General features: G+C 40.9%; 1 protein-coding gene across 2 annotated transcripts in view; it reads right to left on the bottom strand.

The window, feature by feature from the left end:
• Positions 1 to 24,011, bottom strand: part of DOCK4 (dedicator of cytokinesis 4) — a 469,573-nt gene that overhangs the window by 90,073 nt on the left and 355,489 nt on the right. For both annotated transcript variants that reach the window (XM_047763518.1, XM_047763519.1), the window contains exons 26-27: positions 21,036 to 21,134; positions 9,646 to 9,740 (exon numbers count right to left, since the gene is read on the bottom strand). In XM_047763518.1, the coding sequence (XP_047619474.1) occupies positions 9,646 to 9,740; positions 21,036 to 21,134 (194 nt within the window). The remainder of the gene's footprint in view (positions 1 to 9,645; positions 9,741 to 21,035; positions 21,135 to 24,011) is intronic.

Raw genomic sequence — 24,011 nt, 5'->3', positions numbered from 1 at the left:
TTTCTTTGGCTTTTTCTAAGACGCACCCGTAAGGAAGTGCTGTGATGTGATGAGGCCCCAGTTCTCATTACAGGATTTGTAATTGAAGAATACACTTGAATGACCCTAGGTAAAACAACATGAAACCTCACCCACCTCACACCACGGTAAAATACAGATTAGAAGAATATTTATTAATTAGAAGAGTATTTAGTCTTTGTAGAATAGAAATGTCCATTATTGTGATCTGCTGGAAAATTCACTATTAGAGTCTTCTTGTGGGGCAGGAGAGCATTAATAAGACTAAGGAGTTGGATGGTTGAATGTGGAAGCTCAAATGAAGAAAAGGAAACAGGAGTTCCCATCGTGGCTCAGTGGTTAATGAATCCGACTAGGAACAATGAGGTTTCGGGTTCGATCCCTGGCCTCGCTCAGTGCGTTAAGGATCCAGCTCTGCTGTGACCTGTGGTGTAGGTCTGTAGGTTGCAGACATGGCTCAGATTCCATGTTGCTGTTGCTCTGGTGTAGGCCAGGGGGCTACAGCTCAGATTAGACCCCTAGCCTGGGAACCTCCATATGCTGGGGATGCGGCCCTAAAAAAAGACAAAAAGACAAAAAAAGAAAGAAAGAAAGAAAGAAAAGTAAACAGAAGAAAAGCACCATTTTCATGGGTACTTGCTCTACCACGAGCAAGTACTGCATTACATGTAATGTGCCTTTTATATATGTCATTTACATCTTTCAATGAATCCTTCTATGAAGGTTAAGTAAAGCCTATTAGAGTAAGAAGTCCTGTGGTTTCTTCTGTCTCCCAAAGGGCAGACATCAACAATGAATTTCACATCAAAGAGATTAATCACTGGCAAATAAAGTAAAAAGTGGCAATTTTCCATATACACTGGTGAAAACAATGATGATAATAAGTTCACAAAGTAGTTAATTTAAATCTTACCATATGGAGCTAAAGCTTAATTATCAGAAAATGGAATGCTAACAGGCAAGGAAAGGGCTCTTTGCCCAGTATCTATTGGATTGTCAGGCTTCTAGGTTTAAAGAAGAAAACCTTACATCCTTAACAAATGTTCTGATTTGATTTATTTGTTCAATAGAGAAATACACATGGTCCCATTGCCCCTCAGTTTTACATAAAAACCCACTTCTGGCCCCAAACTCTAGCTTGCATTGTTGTTCACAAAGAGTGTTCGTGAATCATGACCTATCTGGGATTTGGGTTATTAGGCCTAATGTCCTGAAAAAGAGCCAACAGACTCAGTCTTCCAAGTGAGAGAGCTTATTTATTCGATGGCAAAGACTACCCATGTGCTATTTACATGCTAGGTCCCAAACACACAAACAAAATTCATGGCTTCTTGAACTATGCCTTTTGGCAAACAACATGGAGTCTCTCTGGTTTAGGAAGGACCAGTGAGGCTCCTGCTGGCCACACTCAATGGAATCACTTGGGAGCTTTAAAGACACAGACCTTGGCTCACACCCCCAGAGATTTAATAACTGGACTAGGGTGCGATTTGAACATCAGGATCGGTAAAGCTCCCAGATGACTCTTAGGGAACACCCATGGCTGAGAACCATCATTCCAGACTTTAAAATTTTGGCAACCTTTATTGGGGACCTGGTGATCGAGTTAAGATGCAGGCGATGGTTCAGCAGGCCTTAGATGGGGTCTGAAGTGCTGCATTTCTAACAAGCTCCTGGAGATGCTCATGGATCCTCTCATGTTGATTCACAATCCACCCTTTGAAACACAAGGTTCTAGAGCCATCCAAGTCATAAACACATTCCAACCAACTCTGCTTTCCATTCTCCTGCCTTCTAGAATTTTGGGCCAATAACTACCGTGGTTCTTTAACAGGCTATGCATCCTTGCTCTAGACTGAACACTTCACCCTCTTCTCAAGGCTGCTTTATCATCAGGCGCAAGAGGCACAGGACATAGGACCTTTTTGGGGGCTTTGAACTACCCTAAGCCCTAAAAAAAAAAATGTTATGGAAGCAAAAATTAAAACTGCAAAATGAAAACTAAAAAAGGCTCAGAGATCCCGTCATGGCTCAGTGGAAACGAATCTGACTAGTATCCCTGAGGACGCAGGTTCAATCCCTGGCCTTGCTCAGTGAGTTAAGGATCCAGCGTTGTTGTGAGCTGTGGTATAGGTCACAGATGCAGCTCGGATCTGGTGTTGCTGTGGCTGTGGTATAGGCTGGTGGCTACAGCTTCTATTTCACCCCTAGCCTGGGAACCTCCAAATGCCACAGGTGCAGCCCTAAAAAGACAAAAAAAAAAAAAGGTGCATGATAGGTCCAAAGAATGCAACACTGTCATTTTCATTAATTGTCCCATATTCATACCACATATATTAAAAGTCAGGGGTGACTTTTTATAACTTCACAAGAATTCCTAAATATACAGAAGTGCTGAGAAATCACAGGCAATTGGAATTAAATGATTTACTCCACAGGATGATACTCTAAAAAGCAAAATGTAAAAAGTGCTTTTTACTTTGGCATATGGCATGTGGGTCTGTTTAATATGTCTGATATGATGAGGGGTAAGATTGCCAAAAATAAGGCTTCCCAGGGCTAGAAAGATTTTAAAATGACTCCACATCCACTGCTTTTCATTTATGCTTATAACATTCAACCCAAGTCACATAGGCAGCTCCAAGAGCTCTTTATGTCCCAGAACTAAGATAGTTTCCTGGCACACAGATGCCCAAGCCAGTCAAAGGCATGTACACATTATGGCTCTTTCACTGTAGTGGATACCTATTGTGTTTATGGAATTTTCTTTGCTTGTTCTAATTTATCCAAAACCACGTGGCTCTTTTGCTTTATTCTTTTACTCATGACTCAGTTTCTGAATACAGGGACATTTCAAATCTCAGTGCTGCAATTCAATAGCCAAGAGAGGTTTGCAATCTGTTACTACAAATGGTCAAATTACTGATGTCTGCCATAATGTGGCCACAAGGATCACTTCTGACAACCATAATCTACGGCACAGCATGATAAAGTGTATACATAAAAGAGAAAGTGGTGCACAGGAAATACATCAAAGCTGTTTCTTCAAGTTTTCCACTTGCCACTTGGTTCTGGCATTCAGAAAGTATTTTTTAGAGCCACGCCATCCCGCCTATACAAACCTCATCTCCCACAGACTGTCCTTCTGAAAACGACTCCAACCTCATAATCTGCTCAAGCAAGAGCCCATCTCCATAAATTATACCTGGACTGAGAGAAGCACCTTTTGGATAAACTGGGCATCAACAAGGCTGATGTTTGTACTTTGAAAAACAGGTACAAGGCATTCTAAATCTGGAGTACAAGCAGACCCATTACTGGGGCAGAAGAAGTCACAAGTCATCATGTTCTGGGCAGATAAAAATCCTGAATGGCTCGCCAAGGAAACTGGTAGTAGTAGTCCTCAAATTTTAGTCCATGAGCAACTCCCGAAGGACACCTAAGACTTTAGGGCCTCACCAGTGCCTACGGCTTGGTGGGATCATGCTGGGCCCCACCGGTGATTCTGATGCATGTGATCATTCACTTTGAAAACTGGTTGTTACAGATGGAAGAGAAGACAGACAAGGTTGGAACATGGAAAGCAAGGACATTTGGGGAATTCGTCCTTGTTAAACATTGCATTGTCCAGGGCCTAGCCCAGTATCTGTTGAATGACTACAGCCTCAAAACTATATTTAAATCTGTGCTTTGTGAGAATTACTTGCTAGACTAGATAATTCTAAAATGCAAAGTTTGTAAAACTTTACATACTTTTTAATAGGTATTTTGTACAAGAGACTGAAATTGGATAGTCAAAGCTGATGGAGAAAGGCATTCCCAGTGGAGGGCACAGCAGGAGCCAAAACAGGGAAGCAGGAAAAGGAGTGATTTTGCTTTGAATAGAGGAAGCATGCAGTGTGGGTGAGGTAAAAGGAATGAACAAGGATTGAAATGGAAGGATTTTTAAAAATCCCTTGACCTCCTCCTCTGGGCAGTATTGGCAGAAAAATCACTCGCATGGCAACAGCCTCAATTTTTTTGACCTTTAGGCTTAAACCCTAACATCATTGCATTTCTTTACGGGTTCATTCTCTTTCCTCTCTCCTCACCAGGAGATGCAACATATAGGCAATTCTTCTGTAAATATTTGCTATAACTGCAGACATTTGGCACATTCATCTTAGTAATATAAAGTTTTGATAAAAATCGCTATTTTCCCCCCTCCCGGAGCAATGAAAGGATTTAAAGATAATTACCCTATTAGGGTAAAAAAAACACACCATCATCAACAAAAACCAGTAGTCGGTGTGTCAACGGTTGTTCAACAGATTAGCTACTCTTAACATCCAACTTTTCACGGTAAGTATCACACACTAGGTCCTTCTTCCTGTTACCATGGGTACACCATCAACGCTGCTAGCTAAGGCCAAGCTTCCTTGTGTGCACTAAATCAGCACTACTCTTAAGTGTGGTGAGCTTCCTTCTTGAGAAAGTCTCACCACAAAAAACAATGGCAGCAGAACTAAACTGCACGCTTACACAGTTGATTTAATTTCCAGGGCAAGCTGATGGTGAACAGGTATCAGAACAGAAAGGCTCTCAGGCACGTGATCACATGCTTATTTGCCTACCCAAGGACACTGCTCCTTCACTTCTGTCTATTTTCTTTGGCACCATCAATATTTCTCTTTTCTGGGCTCTATCAGTAAATCAACATGCATAATATTCCACATTTACAAATGAATCCTAGTCCTCCTATCTCCTTCCAGATATAGCCCCATTTCTCTGCTCCCTTTTGCAGTAAAATCTTCTAAAGGGCTGCTTGTAATTATTGCTTTCACTTTTTCAATTCCCATCTGTTCCTGAATTTACTCTAATGACTTTCATCACCACCACTCCATTGAAACAGCACTTGTCAAGGTCACCAGTGCTTACACCACATGACCAAACCCAAGGATAACTGTCAGCTCTTCATACTTCTTCCTTCATAAAATATTTTCTTCACAAGATACGACACCCTTCTGGTTCTCATCTTACATCACAGGCTGTCCCTTTTCAGTCTGTGTTGCTGGTTGCTTCTTGACATCCTGACCTTTGAAAGGGTGGCACATTCCAGGGCCCAGTCTTAAGTAATATTCTCTTTCTCTTTTTTTTAGGGCCACACCCACGGCATATGGAGGTTCCCAGGCTAGGGGTCCAATTGGAGCTGTTGCCACTGGCCTATGCCACAAACACAGCAACGCCAGATCTGAGCCTCACCACAGCTCACAGCAATGCTGGATCCTTAACCCAATGAGCATGGCCAGGGATCGAACCCACAACCTCATGATTCTTAGTTTCCACCATACCACGTGGGGAACTCCAAGTACTATTCTCTTTTCAATCTATACTTTCTCCCAGGGTGCTGTCATTCAATTCCATAGCATCTAATACCATCCCGGCTAATGCCCCTCATACTTATGTCTCCAGCCTTGACCCCTTCTCTGAGCTCCATGCAGGTACGTTTTGCTTCTCCTACATCTCCACTTGGGTATCTAAAACTTCTATTCAAAGCACCTCAAACTTCTTCTCACCATAGGATTCCTGACCTCTCCCACTCCCAGTGCTACTCTTCCCTCAGTTTCTTCCATGTAAGTGTATGGCATCACCACCTGAAGTTCTGTTCAGGTCAAAAGTCTAAGAGCCATCTTCAATTTTTTTTTTCCTCTTGCCCACATCTGGGCATCTGAAAGTCATCTCTGTCTTCAAAACTGATCTTCTCACTACCTTTGCTACTTGTTCACGCCATCATCATCTCTTACCTGGATTGCTTTATTAAGTTCCTAATGGGTCCTTCTTGGCTTCTCTTTTATCTCTCTGCTTACTAATATCCTGATCCTGTCTTGCTCTCCTAACCTCATTTTTACTGGTTCATTTCCTTCTCACATTTCAGCCACATAATCCTTCAGTTCTTCAAATGTGCCATATTCACTCCGACCACAGGGCCTTTGCATATGCTATTCTTGATGATAAGAACATTCTTCCTTTGCTGTCTGCCTGTTAATGCCTGATTTAGCTTTCAGCTCAAGTTTCACTCCTTCATAAAAAAAAAAATCCCTCCTATCCCAGTCCAGAACATAGTACCTTGTATAGCCCCTCTTGTAGAACTGTGCTTTTATCTTTATGACATTTATTTTACATGTGAAGCACTGGAAAATAATTGCTAAATGGATTGCTAATGGAAGACCTCCCCTAAGAATCTTTGATTCCATAAATCACTTACTTGCTATACAGATCTCATGTGGATGCTAAACTGGTTAAGGTAATAATCAACTAAATAATCCAGTGTTTGGTTGGAAAAAACACAAAAGAAAAAGCATGATATATCTGAAGCCAATAACTACTCAAGATAAACAAAATAAGGGCCTGAAATTTCAACTGCAGGGCCAGGAAGTTTTCACTTTCCTTGGTAGGCAAGTCTGTTAAAAGATTTATCTCCTTGAAAGTATGTATAAAGCTGTGACTTTATTTTTGTACTGTATTTTGCAATGTTTATGGGAAGAGGGTGGAGAGAAACTTGTCTCAACGTGGCCTGTATTTTTGGTACTTAATTTTCATCTTCCTTATGTTCATTCTTTCTCAGATTGAGCAGTTGTCTTCATCAGAAAGATCTACCAAGAACTTACAGTGGGCAGGCACAATCTAGCTTTGCAAGCAAGGAGGAAAAGGCAGGTTTCCTGTCCTCATGAAATTCAGCCTGGGCACACTGACTCTATTACATGATATGAGACATTTAGGTGGAAAGAAACAAAGACCATACTCATTGCCAGGAACTGACAGTCAAAGCTTTTGGTGGGACTTCACGTAAATCAGGGAGGCTTCAGGATTTGGGATAGCACAGTTTTCAGATGAAAGTTAAGGGCATTTAACTGATTTGAAAACACGAGAAGGAAGGACCAAACCCATAAAAGAATATATGTTCTGCAGGATGAGCAATTCAGTTGCATTTAGGCGGAGGGCAATGGTGACTTCTAGGCCAGTTTAATTAATACTATCAATTTGACATGTATTAAGCACATGAGTGGGTCATAACAGTGGGAGATTGGGGGAAAATGCTGCTTTGAGGGGCCCTTATCAAATATTTAAGAAAGTTAGTATCACAAAGGTGGTCTACTTCAGAGACCTCGATCTAGCTCCTGCAACTTGCTTTGATACAACTTAACAAAGTGGGAACTGTTTCTTTATGGTGTAGGCTCTTTTAACATATGTATACTATCTTCAACATCTTTTAGAAATGATTTTTCGATGCATATTACTGAGGTTAGCAGCTCTTACAGATAAGGCACAAAGAGTTGAAGGCGTCTTTCTCAGCTGTGTACTGCAATGATAACACAAGAAAAATCCCATATGCTTTCATAATTGGAATGGGAATGACTCTGACAGTTAAATGAGGAGATGAGAGGAGAGGGAAGTGGAACAGTGGAGAGCAGGTGGTCAGTTTCCAACTGAGCAGGTGCCTAGTTCATGCACCTGTCCATGAACGAGGCTGGGCCTACCGCTAGCAGCCATCCCCAGTGGAAATGTGCAGCCAGATTCCTATCAGCACTGACTTGGAGGGCAGTGGAATGATATGACTGCATTCTGCAAAGGCTTATGGCCTTTTTCTCGGGTTTGCTATGGGATTGATCTTCTCTTTAAATGTGTTACACAGAGCTCAACTGTAACAAAATCATGTTCTTCTGTGGGTAACATTATAGGTAAAATCCTGAACATCAAGTGTTTACTCAAAAGCAGAATCTAGACTGCTAAGTCGGCTACCCACTCATGTGACCATGAAGTCTTTACAAAGGTAGTAACGATTTTTAGGTGGGGCAGGGCGAGATGGTATTTATTAGCAAAAGCCACATGGTTGTCACGATCTTCAGAGGCTGAAGCACAGCCTATGTATGTAAGGAACAAAATGTCCAATGTGCTTTCAGTTTGAATTTCTGCCACTGAAAATTCTAACTCAGGTCAAAATATCCCTCTGCACACAGGGCAAGCAGAATGACAAAATGACGATATTGTGTGATGGTGACATCAGCAGCCTGGACCCCTGCCCACATGGCTCCCTGGATCACTTCATAGCCTTTGACAGGTACCTGGAATGTTTGATCTTTGGTAAGAAGGCTCGTACATGACCAGTGGCTCCCACTTAAACCTGTAGCTTCTGGATATCAGATGAAGAGATATTTGCTTCTACTCACAGATATTAAGCTACACATGCTAAGTAAGCTCTGAAGAGAGCTATTTCAGGAGCTCAATTATTCTTCCAAATGGAAAAGCTGTTTCTGTACTTATGTAAAATATAATATGCCATATTATAATATTTGTTACTGCACAAAGTTTTTAACACATCGTTTTAACACCTCGTCTATAAATGTATACTGCAGCAGAAGCCATATTAGGCATCTCTGATCAAAACCAAACCCTATTTTCCTGGGGCTTTTAGCACCATCATGTCTGGGCCTCTGCAGAGGACATATGGCATCCCTGGCCAATGAATAAGATACCTGGAGAATCAACCTTCACCCTGAGCAAGAGGGTGTTGTGGATGGGAGAAGAGGAGGAAGGGGAAGTGGGCCCATGTGAGCTTGAAAGAAAGGATGCTTATGAAATAAGGTAAACGACAAGGGTGGAGGTAAAGACCAGGCTGCATTCTTGAAAAAACTTCATCCTCACTCTGCATCCTGAGATAACAGAGACACGAAGTGTGAGAGCAGGTAAATCCATGATACTGCTTTCTCCAGGGATAGCGCCTACCATTCTGACTGCCCCCTACTCTCCTTTCTTGGCTCTTAGGCATTCAAGGATTGACTGCAAATGATTTTACTTGTTTTCCAGACATGCTTGACACAAGCTAATTTGATCAACTCCCAGAGATTTTCTTTTATGCCAATAACTCCCCAAATGTCTGTATCTAGTCCTGAGCGTCCTCCAGAGCACTCTTTTCAGCCTTCTGCTGGCCATATCACACAGATGTATAAAAGGAACTTCATTCTTCATGCATCCAACTCAGAGGTCGTATCTTACTCCCAATGTTCAGCCCATGGAAGATGCTTACTGTATTCTGCTGAGTTAAAATGAGTGAAGAAAGATCAGAAATGACTCAAGTGTGCAGCAACAGAGCTGGTTAAATAAGCAATGGTACATCTAATCAAGGGAATATTACACAGCGATGAAAGAATAAAAGCCCATAAATGAATGAGGGGCTTTCTATGTACTGTCTTAGGAAGACTGCCAGGATTTTTATGTGAAAGAGAGATGCACAGGACAGTTTATTTATTCTGCTACCTGCTAGGTTCTGCATAAAGGAACAATGGAAGGACGTGCAAGAAACTAATAAAAGTGTTTACTGGAGGCTTGGATAGGGATAAAGAAGGTAGGTGGGACTTCTCCAGGCATACCCTGTTATATTGTGTGATTTCTGAACTATGTTAACTTATTACCTATTTAAAACAAATAGTAATCTTTAACTAAAAAGAGTGAGAGAAGTTAACTCAGAGGCAAAAAAAAGAATACCAGGACTTGTAGGTTTCAAACTTGAGATCGAGTGAAAAGAGCGTTTTGCATTCTCCTCTCCTTCTCTGCCACCAGCTTCAATTACCATCAATGCAAATGTCTTACTTGTTGGCCACCAAGCGCATGACAGTCCAGTCCTTCGGAAACATCTCTGGACGTATCAATATTCGGAACACAGTAAAGATCTGCAGCAGGAAATCCTTGGATAAGGAGGAAAGAGAGCATTTTACTGAGTTACTGTACCTGCAAATACACACACACACACACTGCTGTCGTTACCATTTCTAAAGCAATCACATGGGAAGGAGCTATGCTTCAATAGTTTACCCAGGAGAAGGAATCATCACCTTTCCATTCTCAGCAGCCCGCTGGTTTGCTACCCAGCCCAAATGTTCCCTTTTCTTTCTCTTTCTTATGTACAGTGGAAATAACTTTTTGTTTTTCTTCACAAGCTCTACAAATTTAGGCTTTGGAAGTAAAATAGCAAACTAATAACAGAAGATAAGCAGGGAACTATATTTTCTTTTTTCTATTATAATGTCCTAAACATCAGAACTTTCAGCTCAAGAGAACAGTACATGGTCCTGGCTCAGTTCCGCTTTCCTTTAATTGGGTGGCAACATTTAGAAAGCTACGTTCATTAAAAAGCAGCTTAAGGAGTTCCTGTTGTGGCTCAGTGGGTTAAGAACATGATGTAGTCTCTGTGAGGATAGGGGTTCCATCCCTACTTTGCTCAGTGGGTTAAGGATGTGGCGCTACCACAAGCTGCAGATCAGCTCGCGGATACGGCTCAGATCTGGTGTTGCTGTGGCTGTGATATAGGCCAGCAGCTGCAGCTCCCATTTGACCCCTAGCCTGGGATCTTCTATATGCTGCAGGTGTGGCCATAAAAAAGGAAAAGGAAAAAAAGCATCTTAAACAAAAACCCCATGTTTCTTAGAGGGTATTCTGAAGGTGCAGTATTAATGGGATGCATGTAGGTTGATAGAATCTGAGTGTCCTGTGCAGAATAAATAGAAATAAAGATACGTGCTAAGCTGAGCTCAGCGACAAGTTCTTAGAGGCTAAGAGAATGTCAAGGTATTCTTCAGAGATGCCATACGGAGGGCAGTGGTATTTACTGAGATGTTATCTTTAAACTGATCACCTAGAAACACTCCTAACGAGAACCTACTGTCAAGCATGGAAATATCTCTTCTTTTTTTTTGGTCTTTTTTGTTGCTGTTGTTGCTATTTCTTGGGCTGCTCCCGCGGCATATGGAGGTTCCCAGGCCAGGGGTCGAATCGGAGCTGTAGCCACCGGCCTACGCCAGAGCCACAGCAACGCGGGATCTGAGCCGCGTCTGCGACCTACACCACAGCTCACGGCAACGCCGGATCGTTAACCCACTGAGCAAGGGCAGGGACCGAACCCGCAACCTCATGGTTCCTAGTCGGATTCGTTAACCACTGCGCCACGACGGGAACTCCAGAAATATCTCTTCTTAAAACATTATAAGCAATAGGTCCAAAGTGCTGTGGTGCAGTCTACGTAATGCAGAATCAAGCTGATAACATACCACAGGTAATGAATGAAATGGAGCTTGCCCTACTCAAAACGACTCGAGCTCAGTCTAGCTTTGATTTGGATTTACTACCTAGAAAACAAAGATTGTTTTGCAGCCTTCAGTGCTGCTAAGAAAACATCTCTAACAATCTGACTGAGGGCAACAGTATAGTGTTGCTTAGGAAAAAAAAAAAAAACCTACAACAACAGAGTTTTATTTATCCAACCCAACAACACATCATATTAAACACATAAGTTGCTTGAATATAAGATTATGATTGTCACTCGTACCATCAGAAGATAGAATCTAAAAAACTAAGCAACATGTGGGAAGTGTGTGTGTATGGGTGTGTGTGTGTTTATATATTCTCACAGCTTTGATCAAACCCATAAATATTTTGACAAGAATTTATTTTAGCTTCTTTGGCACCAGCACACATATGTTGATATGCAGTCCGTGCTGTGTGGAAACATGCCCACTAGGTCATCTGTCTTTAAATGACCAGACAGATTCTCCCTGTGTTGGCAGAATCACTGGAGACAGTTTCCCAAATGTATTCCACTGCAGGTCAGGAAATTTTGGGAAACATCTCACACGCTAGCCCTCCCCTGGGACAGGATGTCATCGGCACACTAAAACTGAGAGAAGCTCTTTTTAATGCATTTCTAAAACTTATTCCAAATGGTTTTGGGGCTGATTCTTTTGAGATTTCCAGACATGAACACACATAATTTCTGCAAAAATGAATGTCTGCATTACCTTTCAAAATGTTATGCTCCACTTCAGTTTCCTATCTTTTTAGGGTTTTTTGGCCATGCCCGAAGCATATGGAAGTTTCCGGGCCAGGGAAAGAGCCTGTGCCAGAGCAGCAACCCAAGCCACAGCAGTGACAATGCCAGATCCTTAACCCGCCGTGCCACATGGGAACTCCTTCAGTTTCCTATCTTGTGGCGCTTGCTTAGATAGATATTAAAGAAATACCTAATGGTGGGGGAGTCACTTGTTTTTCATGGTAAACAAATATTTAGGAATAGTTTAAATACATTCTAAAATAGTGACATTTCATCTTTTCTCCTCCAATCTTTTAAAATAATTGGAAATTGGAGGCGGCATCCTTCATGGTGGGGAATAGAAGGGTGTGATGTCAGTTGCACCGGGAAATAATTGGCTGAAACTCCAGTTATAGGAGGCAAGAGAGCTGTCTTCTGGGCTAGCAGCTTTGGTGGTTCTTTTGCAGTGCTGGGGACAAAGGGAAAGTTATTCCAGGTGTACGAGTCAGGGACAGACCACCTGTTTCTGTGCCATCTCATTTTCCTATTCCCATGGATCTCACAAAATAAAAGTCGTGGCAGCGTGAACCTTGTGCCAGTGCCTAGGTGTTGACATCAGTCTTTTTTACTCCTAAGGAGACTTCTCAGTGTCTCAAGGAACCTTCTGAGGTGTCTACTCAAGCTTGATCTACCTTTATAGAACCAAACACATTAATCTGTAGAAACCTGATAATGAAAATAAAAGAACATTATACTGAGAAATCAGAAAACCTAGATTTTAATCCTACCCCTGCAATTTATTAGCTCCGTGACCTTGGTAACTTACGTAACCTCTCTGGAACTGAGCCCTGAGGCTTCCTAACGCAGGGGCTTTAAGGTCCCTTGTAAAGAGAGGCGATTAAAAATACTTAATACAATCACTTAGTCATTCGTGTAATACACAAAATCTTTTCTTATTTCTCAACTATGGGCTAATGTTTCAGCAGATGTTAACACAAACACCTTCCACTGTGGTACTTACATGTAATTTAGTTCAGCAAGTATTTCTTGTCAACTGTCATGTGACAGGTTACATTTCAAACTCTTTAAATCATTAGGATCTGAATGCTAGAAGTTCCTATTGTGGCTCAGCAGTAATGAACCCAACTCGTATCCATGAGGATGCCAGTTTGATCCCTGGCTTCGCTCAGAGGGTTAAGGATCCAGCATTGCCGTGAGCTGTGGTGTAGGTTGAAGACATGGCTTGCTGTGGCTGTGGCATAAGCCAGCAGCTGCAGCTCTGATTCGACTCTCTAGCCTAGGAACGTCCACATGCCATAGGTGTAGCCCCAAAAAGACAAAAAAAAAAAAAAAGATCCAAATGCTAGACTCGCTGTCTTGTCCCTTCCCTCCCCAAATACTGTGGGATTTTTTTGGCTATCCTTTCTAAGTACTTTTCAGCTCTGATTATTTCACTAAATAAGTGCTTCTGCATGGATATGCGAAATTATTTTGCATACCCAACAATAAGAAAGTTAACAGGTTCTTTTTATAATTTTAAAAAAGAACACTGCTGTAGTAATACTCCTGTTTGGAAAGCACACAGAAATAAGTGCTTCATATGCCACCACATTAAAATCGGCAGCCTGGGAGTAGTTTCTTTTTTGATTGTTTACTTCAAAAAGCACAACATGGTACCTTAACTGCATTCCTGGTTATTATTCAAACAAGGGTTCAAAATGAAAAAAAACAGAGACATTACTTCAGAGAAACACTTTTCCTGCCATGCAAGAGGTTCAAGTAGGAAAGTTTATGTGAAAACTTTCAAAAAACAAAAAAAAATCTCATATTCAAATAGCAAAGGAGAAACAATTGCTAAGAGTTTAGATTATCATTAACATTTAATCATTCATAAACAATGGCTGCTTTAATATGCACCAGGCACTGTGCTAGATGCTGGGGACATCTAGTGGGGTAAAATATATTCTTTAATTTGTTCATGGAAGAAATTTAAGAGAGGGCCTACAACATGCCACACCAGAGTGAGTTAAGTGAAGTGACCTTTGCCTGCAGGGAGCTCACAATTTTGTGGGAAAGATGAATGCTAATCTATGTCCGTACATGTTAGAACCTAGGTTAAGTCTGAGGGTCAGGTATTCCACCAGAGGGAAGGGTACCTGCAAGCCTCCTCGGAGGCAAGACAGAACACAGGGCTGTCAAGCTGCAAAGGGGAGTGATATGAAATGGGGTTGGTCGGTAACTAGAACTAAACAGAAGATAGAGGTAGGTAGAAAGATAGGCAGACAGGAAGATAATGATCACTAGGGGCCAACTGAAGATAAATAAGTAGGGGTTCTTGCTGGCACTGTGGGTTAAGACACCGACTAAAGCGGCTCAGATCGCTGCAAAGGTGCAGGTTCGATCCCTGGCCCGGTGCAGTGGGCTAAAGGATCTGGCTGTTGTTGCAGCTGCCACATAGGTCTTGGCTGTGGCTTGTATTCAGTTCCTGGTCCAGGAACGTCCATATGCCACGGGTGCAGCCATAAAAAACAAAAAACAAAAACGAACAAGCAAACAAAAAAACCCTGAAGATAAATAAGTATATAACAGATAAAGGCAAATAAATCTCATACTCTTCATGGTAAGCAGTTTGGAAATTTATCCCCAGGGCAATAGGGAGACACTGAGGGGTTTGATGCAGACAGGTAAGGGGATCAAATTCATGTTTTACACAGTTTCTGACTACAACACATAAAATATTGTTTTGTGTTGACACATACCATGGTATCAGAATAGCACAAGATAGACATGAGATATAAGAAACAGAATTGGGGAAGCACATACTGGGATCATGAAACTTGAGTTAAGACATCTGGGCAAAAAGTATCATGAGTAGTTGACAGGCCAGGACACTGTTTGCTTATGTCAAGAGCAATGAATGTGACAGTACCTTCTAGGTATGCATGTCCTTCTCTTATGGTTTAAAATACAGTCAAATGTTATTTTTAAAACATGCCACAAGTTTCAAATGTGTAACACCCTTGATATAGAATTTGAGTTCAATTAAAGATGTTAATAATCATTACCACATTGAAATTTATATCCTTAAAATTGAGTACTTATGTGCATTATGCAAAAGTAACTCCCAAATGATCCTCAATCTCTAAGAGCTATATAACTACTTTTCTGTAATAAAAGACTACAAGTTAAAATAATTAGATGGAAAAAGATGGCTTCTGAAGCAGGCAGACATTCATAAGGAGGGTTGATTCATTCAACAGAGATTCACTGTTCCAGGCTCTGTGCTTAGGACAAAAGGCAGAGTCCCTACTCTCAGGAGGCCCATAGTTATCGAGAATACAAGGAAACAACAATAAGTAATTCAATGCATTGTTGCACATGCTATCACAGAGCAGGCCCTGTGGTCTGCGAAGGCTTCATTCAAAAAGGCGCTACCTGAGCTGGATTTTACAGCAGGAGCTGAAATGAGGGAAAGAATTAATAGGGGTACAAAACAGGCAGTGGAAGTAAAGTGGTGGTGGAATGGGCAGCGCAGGCAGACAAAAAAAAACTGATGGAGAGGAATCACAAATTAATTTTATGTTTTGTTAGGAATAGAAAGTAATCATGGTCATCTTAAGCGGCTGGAAAGGGATGGAGGACTCTTACCGCTCTCTCTACATAAAATCGCAGGGACGTGGACAAAACCTCAGCCCCCAGTAGAAGGTGGGTGTATAATAGAACATTACTGACAACAGAAGGAGAAAAAAACCCTCATCACTGCTTAGTTTTTTGCTTTTGTTTGTTTCTAAAATAATGGCATGTTCTAGGGAAGGAAAGAAACAGTGCAGAGTACCAGCGCTGAGGTCCACGCTCCTACACACCAGCTGACACTGTGACTCACACACAACTACCTGAGGACCAAGGAGAAGAAGTGGCCTGGTGTTCACGAGGCCGGAAGCTACTTCAGCAGTAATCCTGGAGATGCCCAGGCTCTCCAAGCAAGAATGGGGGTAAAATACCCTAAGTCTTAGCAGATTCTTCTTTTTTTTTTTTTTTGTCTTTTTGCCTTGCATATGCTCCTATGAACACCGGGGTGCATGTATATTTTCAAACTAGAGTTTTCTCCAACTATATGCTCAGGAGTTGGATTGCAGGGTAATAATGGTAACTCTAGCTTTAATTTTCAAAGGAACCTCTATACTATTCTCCAGAGAAGCTGTGCCAGTTTATAGTCCCATGTTCATATTGCCGTTAGGATGCTTTCTAATGGCAAAAATCATCAACATCCTGAAGGCCCATCAAAAGGGGAATACTTAAGTTCTGGAGTATCATATAATGAGACTCAGAATAAGGAATGATGTAGTGGGTTATATAACGTCCATGATATACTATTGTGTGGAAAAAATATGTGTAACCAATATGAATAGTATCATTCCACTAAAAAACTGTGTAGATAGCACAGAAAATAGCCTGTGAGGATGCACCCCTATGTGTTAACAGCAGCTACCTCCTGGGGTTAGAATGCATGCATGTGGAAGAAAAGAGGACATGTGCTTTGATTTATGACTTTACAACAGTCAGGTTACAAGGGATTTTTGCTGTCAAATCCCAATATCAGTTATGATTTTTCACTAACATCACTCTACTAAGTTGTCGCTTTCCTTACTGATCGTTCCCTTAGGTATTCCATTTCTAACCTACACGTAGATACAAAAATCTCCCAAATAACTCTCCCTCTGCCAATCTCCCTCTGCCAATCCGCCTCTTAAAATTTTCCCACTTCCTGACAAGAATTACCGTATTCTTTTTAAAGAGGTGGTGAATGAAATGTTACACGATGTGATAGCAAAAGCGGTGGTTTAGCAACGTTTATTAAAGTTTAGGCAAAAGCTGAGTTCAGCTGCCTGAGCAAAGAGCTGAGATGGTACTAGAAATCCTAGCCCTCCCAACTACTTGGAAAGGAGGGTAACATCAAACTGCATCGCAGGGGCCAGTGAAATGAGATGCTGCAAGAACAGAGTTTAGCACTGCCTCCGGCTTGTGCCTGTGGGGGTGGGGGTGAGGTGATACACCTGTTACCCATTATCACTGTTGTTGTTTATACACATCACACTCATTTGTAACATAATCATTTAGATGCCCCTAATAACACGAAGGTATTAACAGAGATGGGTTTTTTTAGCCTCACTATCCCTAATGTCGAGCCAAGGTGCTCAACAAATGTCTGCGGAGTCAAACAATGGACACAATAAAATAAGGACAGTGCTTACCTCACAGAGTTCTTTGCAGGATTAAATGAGTTAACATTCATCAACCTCTTAGTATCTGACAGGCACCAAGTTCTATGTAAAGGTTTGCTGTTTGAGGTCCTCAGTTCCTTTACCATGACACCCAAATCCCAAAGTCTTCTTTAAGGTTTTCAGTTTTATGATCCATTTGGCAGCAAAACCTGACCCAAACTACCAGTCTTTACTTACTCCACCTAGAGGGAATACTGTGTTTAGCTGCTGAAATAGTGAGACACTTGATTGTACAGTCGACCCTTGGACAACATGGCTTTGGGCTGTGCAGGTTCACTTATACACAAATTTTTTTCAATAGTAAATATAACAGTACATGATCTGAAGCTGGTTGAAATCCAGGTGCAGAACTGTGGATACTGAGGAATCACCTATACATAGGGCCGCCTGAAGGTTATATGTGGATTTTCAACTGTGTGCTGTTCAAGGGTCAACCGCAGTTGCTACCCTTAAACGTGCTATACTATACTGTATATGTGCCACATCATCTTTCTGAAATTTCAAAAGCTTTAATTTCTGAAATACATGTGCTATATGAACTTTAGATAAAGGACTCTGGACCAGTGCTATCGTCTTTGGAAAATCTTGCACTCTGAGTTTCGGTAGCACAAGTACGAATATTTGACTTTGAAGAAAACTGAGAAGAGAAAAAAATGTATTTGTTAAAAGGTGACCTCTGAACTTTTGAAATACAGATGAAAACCAGAAGGCTAATTAGCCTTTGGTAAAATAAATGACCTCCAGTCTCACACCGGTTATCCCCCTTCCATTCTGACAGTGGGGAAGATGAGCTTTCTCCCAGTCAAGGCTAATTAGTTCCCTCCTGCTGTTTTCCTAGAGACCTCCCCCAGTAAATTAGCACCTCTTTTATCTTTAGCTTCTTCCTCTCCACCAGCTCTGATCATTAATATTTAAATATGTTTAAATCTCCTCCATAATAAACATTCCTCTGACATCCCAAGTTCTCCTCGGTAAAGCCATTATTTGCTCCTCTTCTTAAAACTGTCTACATTTACCAATCTTTTTCTTTTTTCTTTTTTTTTTTTCCATTCCTCAATCTATGACATCTTGGCTTCCACCATTGCCAGCATTGAAATTGCTCATCAAGTTCACCAACAATATTCAATAATTCAAGAGTGCAACCAGATAGGTCTTTCTTAACACAAATGTGATCGGGTCTCTCCCTTCTTAAAAACTTCCATAGCTTCCCAATGACCTCAAAATAAAGTCACACATTCACAGAGCCTTATGTCTTAGAACTCTCTTCCTCATACTCTACAGTCAGTCCATCAATCTACAGATGTTTTTTGAATGCCTAAAACGTTCTAGGTAAGTTCTGGGATCTGAGGCTACAGCAGGGAACCAGCCATGGTTTCCAGACATCAAGCTTATAACCTAGTAACTAGGAGTTGGGGATATACATCAACGAATAAACTGAAATATTCCAGATTCTAATAACCATTAGAAAGGTGGCATGGCAGTGTGGTAGGCCCGGCAGAGTATTCAGGGGACATTTTAGTTGAGAGAGATGAGTGTCTCAGTCAAAGATGACCAGCACACTCCTAACTCAGCTCTCAGCTGAGAGACTTCCCTAACCCTAACCCTAACCCTAACCCTAACCCTAACCCTAACCCAAGAGTTTTCTTCTTGCCTGAGTTTGGGCTGCCAGCATTTCCTAGACGCTCCAAAGCACTGGGTGCTTACTCTGCATTCGTCATCTTTACCTGACTCTTATTGGCCATTACCTGCCTGACTCCTCCCAGTACAGGAACTGGCCTTTTTATTTCCCACTACATAATAGCCCTGGTAGCACTTGGTATGCCTGAACTGCTCAATCTATATTTCCTGAAAAACAGATAAAGTCATTAATATTGTTAAATAATTTTCCTGGCTTGAAGACCCAGTTTTTGTTTGTTTGTTTGTTTGTTTTAGGTTAGGCCTAGCTATTTTGAAGGGGAAATATGTGTCTTTTGAAAAGGTATGTGGTTGACTGAAATAAGGGAAGCCACATAAAACACTTTATTCATTGCTTTCATTTGCTTTATTATTGTTAATGTGAATATCAAAGTATAAAGCTCAACACCTACATTAAACAAATTATGTTCTTCAGCTTATGCTTTTTTGCTAATTTTTTTATTCCCAGGCCCTGTGAAAATGTGTAATCTTTTCCTACATGAAATTTTGAAACATGAAGTCACACCTTCTTTTTTTTTTTTTTTTTGTCTCTTTGTCTTTTCTAGGGCCTGCACCTGCAGCATATGGAGGTTCCCAGGCTAGGGGCTGAATCAGAGCTGTAGCTGCCGTCTATGCCAGGGCCACAGCAGCACCAGATCTGAGCTGCATCTACAACCTACACCACAGCTCAAGACAACACCAGATCCTCAACCCACTGAGCAAGGCCAGGGATCGAACTCACAACCTCATGGTTCCTAGTCGGATTCGTTAACCACTGAGCCACAACAGGAACTCCTGAGGTTGTAGCTTCTTAAGTAAAACCTAACAGTTCCTCAGCTGTGTTAAATATTCGGCTTCTGATGAAAACTAATAACTGCACAATTGTTTTCCTTTTTAACCATATGGATTTCTGTATGTAGAGTAAGTTTTAAGACATTTATCCATTTTAAATTCTAAACTCAAGATTGAATATAAGCATAAAACTATGATATTTTTACAGCTTGGGCACATGCTAACCAACTGACTATTAGATTACATCTGGCCAAACCTATTCTTTGTTTTATATGACTCAATTTGCCCACTGATCCAAGGTAACTGAAAGATACTTCTGAGACTATATAACAGTTAAAAGTCAAAGACAAGTGATCCTTATGCACTATCTATATTTTTAAAAAATCTACAAATCTTCCTCTAAGGCCCCATGAAGGCTTCCAATCATGCAAATGTTAAAATGTGAGTATAACCCTGTCCTATAATTCTCCACCCCTCAGCACTTCAGTAGTTCTTCCATTTTGATAGTTTACATATGAAGCTGTCTGAAGCTGAAGCAATGGAGGAGAAATAAAAGGAACTAAGGACAGATGACAGGTCATTCCTTCGACTGAGGACAATCAACCCCAAGCCTTTAGTGAACACTATGAAGGAAAGATTAAAGTACCCTAAGTCTTCGCAAAGTTGGATTTTTACAAACCCTGCGTCAATATTTTCTATGCAACGTCAGACTGTTACCAAACCAGCACAGCACATTGATGAGAATATAGCCAACAACTCTGCCTCCCTCATCAGAATGTTGTAACCAGAACTTCTCATTGTGATTTTAGTGTAATGAAATCAGCGAAAATAGTAATATATTCTTCCTTATCTTCTACGAAGGCAGCCCTTCTTTTCTTTTGTCTTTTAGGGCTGCACCCACAGCATATGGAGGTCAAATTGGAGCTACAGCCACCAGCCTATGCCACAGCCACAGCAACATGGGATCCGAACCGCATCTGCAATCTATACCACAGCTCATGGCAATGCTGGATCCTTAACCCACTGAGCAAGGCCAGGGATTGAACCTGTGTCCTCATGGATACTCGTCAGATTCATTTCCGATGAACCACAACGGGAACTCCTAAGGCGGTATTTTTAATTCCACTTAACTAAACTTAGTCTATTTGCTTTTGCCTTGTTCTGTTAGTCCATGTCTAGGTCACTGGATTTTAATGATAGGGACTTCAAATCTTACATCCTTATCTAAAATAAGAGTTAACTGCTTGGACTGAGTACAGGAATTTTAAAGCGTCAATACGGATGAGCAAACCTGTGGATAAAGTTGAGGAACAATGGAATTAAATGGAAACAGGTAAAGCAACTGTCCAAGAACCATCTGAACCATGATGGATAAAAATAAAAGCAACTAAAAAGATACATTAAAGGGCACTTTAAAAAATGATACTTACCCTTAGTTCTTCTTTAGTATTGAAACTGTCAAGAAGCTGTTGATAGTGTCTGTCTGTCATTTGCCGTAGTAAGGACAGGAGACAAGCAACAAACTCCCCCTAATTAATTAAAAAAAAAAAAAAGAAAAAAGCAAATGCATTTTTTGGTAAATATATCACAGAACATCAGTAGCTTACTTTCAACTGCCCTCAAATAGAACATTAGAAAAAAGACTCCACTGTGATCGAATTTACCCCACAATGCTGTCTTAATCGAAATCACAGTATCAGAGTCAACATTTCTCCCTGCGATGATTGCCATTTACTTGGTAAACACGCATTTTTAAATTTAGAGTGGATTTTTTGAAAAAAAAAAAAAAAAAAACTTGGGTGGAAGCTTTTCATTAGGGAAGTAACTCCACACACTTCAAGAAGGTAAGGCAACGAGGCCCCCAAGCATGTATTAAGCATTTACTAGGTCTTTGTTCATTTTTATCATTTTTAGATGGCTGCACCTGCAGCATATGGAAGTTTCCAGGCCAGGGACTGAATCCAAGTGGCTCCTTATGCCGCAGCTGGGGTAATGTCAGATCCTTTAACCCACCACGCCAGGCTGGGGATTAAACTCACGCCTCCACAGCAACTTGAGCCACTGCATTGGATTCTTAACTGACTGTGTCATAGTAGGAACTCTCATTAGTATCATCTGAGCCTCATATCAGTGCTATAAGGTAGGGGTATACCACTAATTTAAAGAAGGTAAAATGTAGGTTTAGTGGGCTAAAAGACTTGCCCCAAATCACACAGCTAGAAACCAGCAAAGATAAGAGTTATTCCTAGATTCTTCTATTCCAAACCTCTTGCTGTAACTTCACACTCCATTTTTGAATTTACTTGCCCTTCCCCAGCTCATCAGTATGCTTAGCTGCTGACTTGCTGGGTATAGAGAAAGCCATACATCGTATAATGTTGGTTTCCATTTCCTTTTAAGAACAGTGTAATTTAACTGTGATCCTTTTTGGCTTGGGCACTATGTGACTGACTCCTATAAAGTTCAAATCTTAAAAATTAATAATGAAAAAGAAAAAAAATACATAGCATCCATAGCTTTGAAGACCTATACAACTGTTACCACTTTCATTGCCCAATGCATTTCTAACTTAGAATATTTTTTTTTTCAGAGTTCTCACAGTTGGTTAAGAAATCGACTGCAGTGGCTTGGGTCACTGCCAAGGGGTAGATTTGATCTCCAGCTCAGCACAGTGGGTTAAAGGATCTGACATTGCTGCAGCTGTGGCATAGGTCACAGCTGAGGATCAGATTCAGTTCTTGGCCTGGAAACATATGCCATAGGTGTGGCCATAAAAATAATTTTTTTTTTTTGTTTTCAATACAAACTTTTTTGTCCAGCAAAGAATTTATCTGCTTGTAATTACATTTAAAACAAGACAAGCACAACAGGATAAGTAGTCAGTAGTAACTGACTGGATTTAGAGAAATGCAGTTTAATTGGGAATTGGTTTCTTTGAATCTACATGGAAAAAGATTATAGGCTCACATGTAAAATTTGAGACTAAAAGCTCTGAGAAGTGGGATTTGACAACTAAGTCAGGACAGTTAAACACATCCTCATTAAGGCCATAGGAAGCCTGAGGATGCTGCTTAGTGGCCAAATCAGGGTGACCAGAGATGCAGGCCGACTCCTTGCACATGGACAGATAATTATTTGCAACACAGAGATATGACAAATAGTTATCCCTACATACTTTTTAGGGCAAATACTTAAGAACTAACCAGTACAGCCTAGCAGAAATACCCTCTAAGCTCAACATATTATATTGATAATGAAAAAAAGGAATCCTTGATACTAAACACAAGAAATAGAAAATGTAAGAGGAAAATTATGAATATTTTAATGTATGTGTGTATGAGGACATAAACCAAGGCGAGGCAAAAACTACTCAAAAGGATTGGGAGAACAGTGCCTGGGGCTCACACATGACTGGGAAGAGTGCCTTTTCTCACCAGCTAGACTGAAAAATGCTATTAACAGGGCATCGGTTAGAGTACTAAAAAGAACCTTTCTTCAGTAGTGGGGAAAAATTGCTCCTAGAACAAATGTTGCTTTGAACCTACCTAAGAAAGTTCAAAAGCAAGACTTGAAAACAATTGAACAGTTCCTAAAAGTTTTAACTGCATTCCACAACAAAGGTTAAAGATATTTTTTTTTTAATTTTTTTATTTTTTTTTGTCTTTTTGCTATTTCTTGGGCCGCTCCTGCGGCATATGGAAGTTCCCAGGCTAGGGGTCGAATCGGAGCTGTAGCCACTGGCCCATGCCAGAGCCACAGCAACGCGGGATCCGAGCCGCATCTGCAACCTACACCACAGCTCATGGCAATGCCGGATCGCTAACCCACTGAGCGAGGGCAGGGACCAAACCCGCAACCTCATGGTTCCTAGTCGGATTCGTTAACCACTGCGCCACGACGGGAACTCCAAAAGATATTTTTAGAAATTAAAAAAAAAAAAATCCACCTCCCAATAAGGTAGAAAGCACAATGCCTGGCATTCAAAAAAAAAAAAAATTATTAGGCTTACACAGAAGCAGGAAAAAATGATGATACAAATGAGAAGAAAAATTCAATCAATGGAAACAGATCAGATGACACAAAAATAGAATTAGCAGTCATGGATATTAAAATAGCTATTATTAGTCTATTCTATATATTTAGGAAGCCTAAGGAAAGTCTGAACATGTTAATTAGAGACATGAAAGATTTCAAAAGGACCTAAATTAAACCTCCAGAGTTGAAGACTATCGTGTGTGATATGAAAATTCACTGAGTGGGACTAATGGCAGATTGGACTGTGGATGAAGGACATTACCTGCCATTTCAGTGAACAAAGGATGCTATGGCCATAAAGACATCAGCCACTGAAGCAACCACTGAAGGTGCCCCCAAGAGGAATTCAGGATGGAGGAAAACAGGATACC

Source organism: Phacochoerus africanus, chromosome 16 (genome assembly GCF_016906955.1).
Source record: "Phacochoerus africanus isolate WHEZ1 chromosome 16, ROS_Pafr_v1, whole genome shotgun sequence".
NCBI classification, from domain to species: Eukaryota; Metazoa; Chordata; class Mammalia; order Artiodactyla; family Suidae; genus Phacochoerus; species Phacochoerus africanus.
The sequence above is the reverse complement of the archived record's forward strand: the minus strand, read 5'-3'. Positions and strand labels throughout refer to the sequence as shown.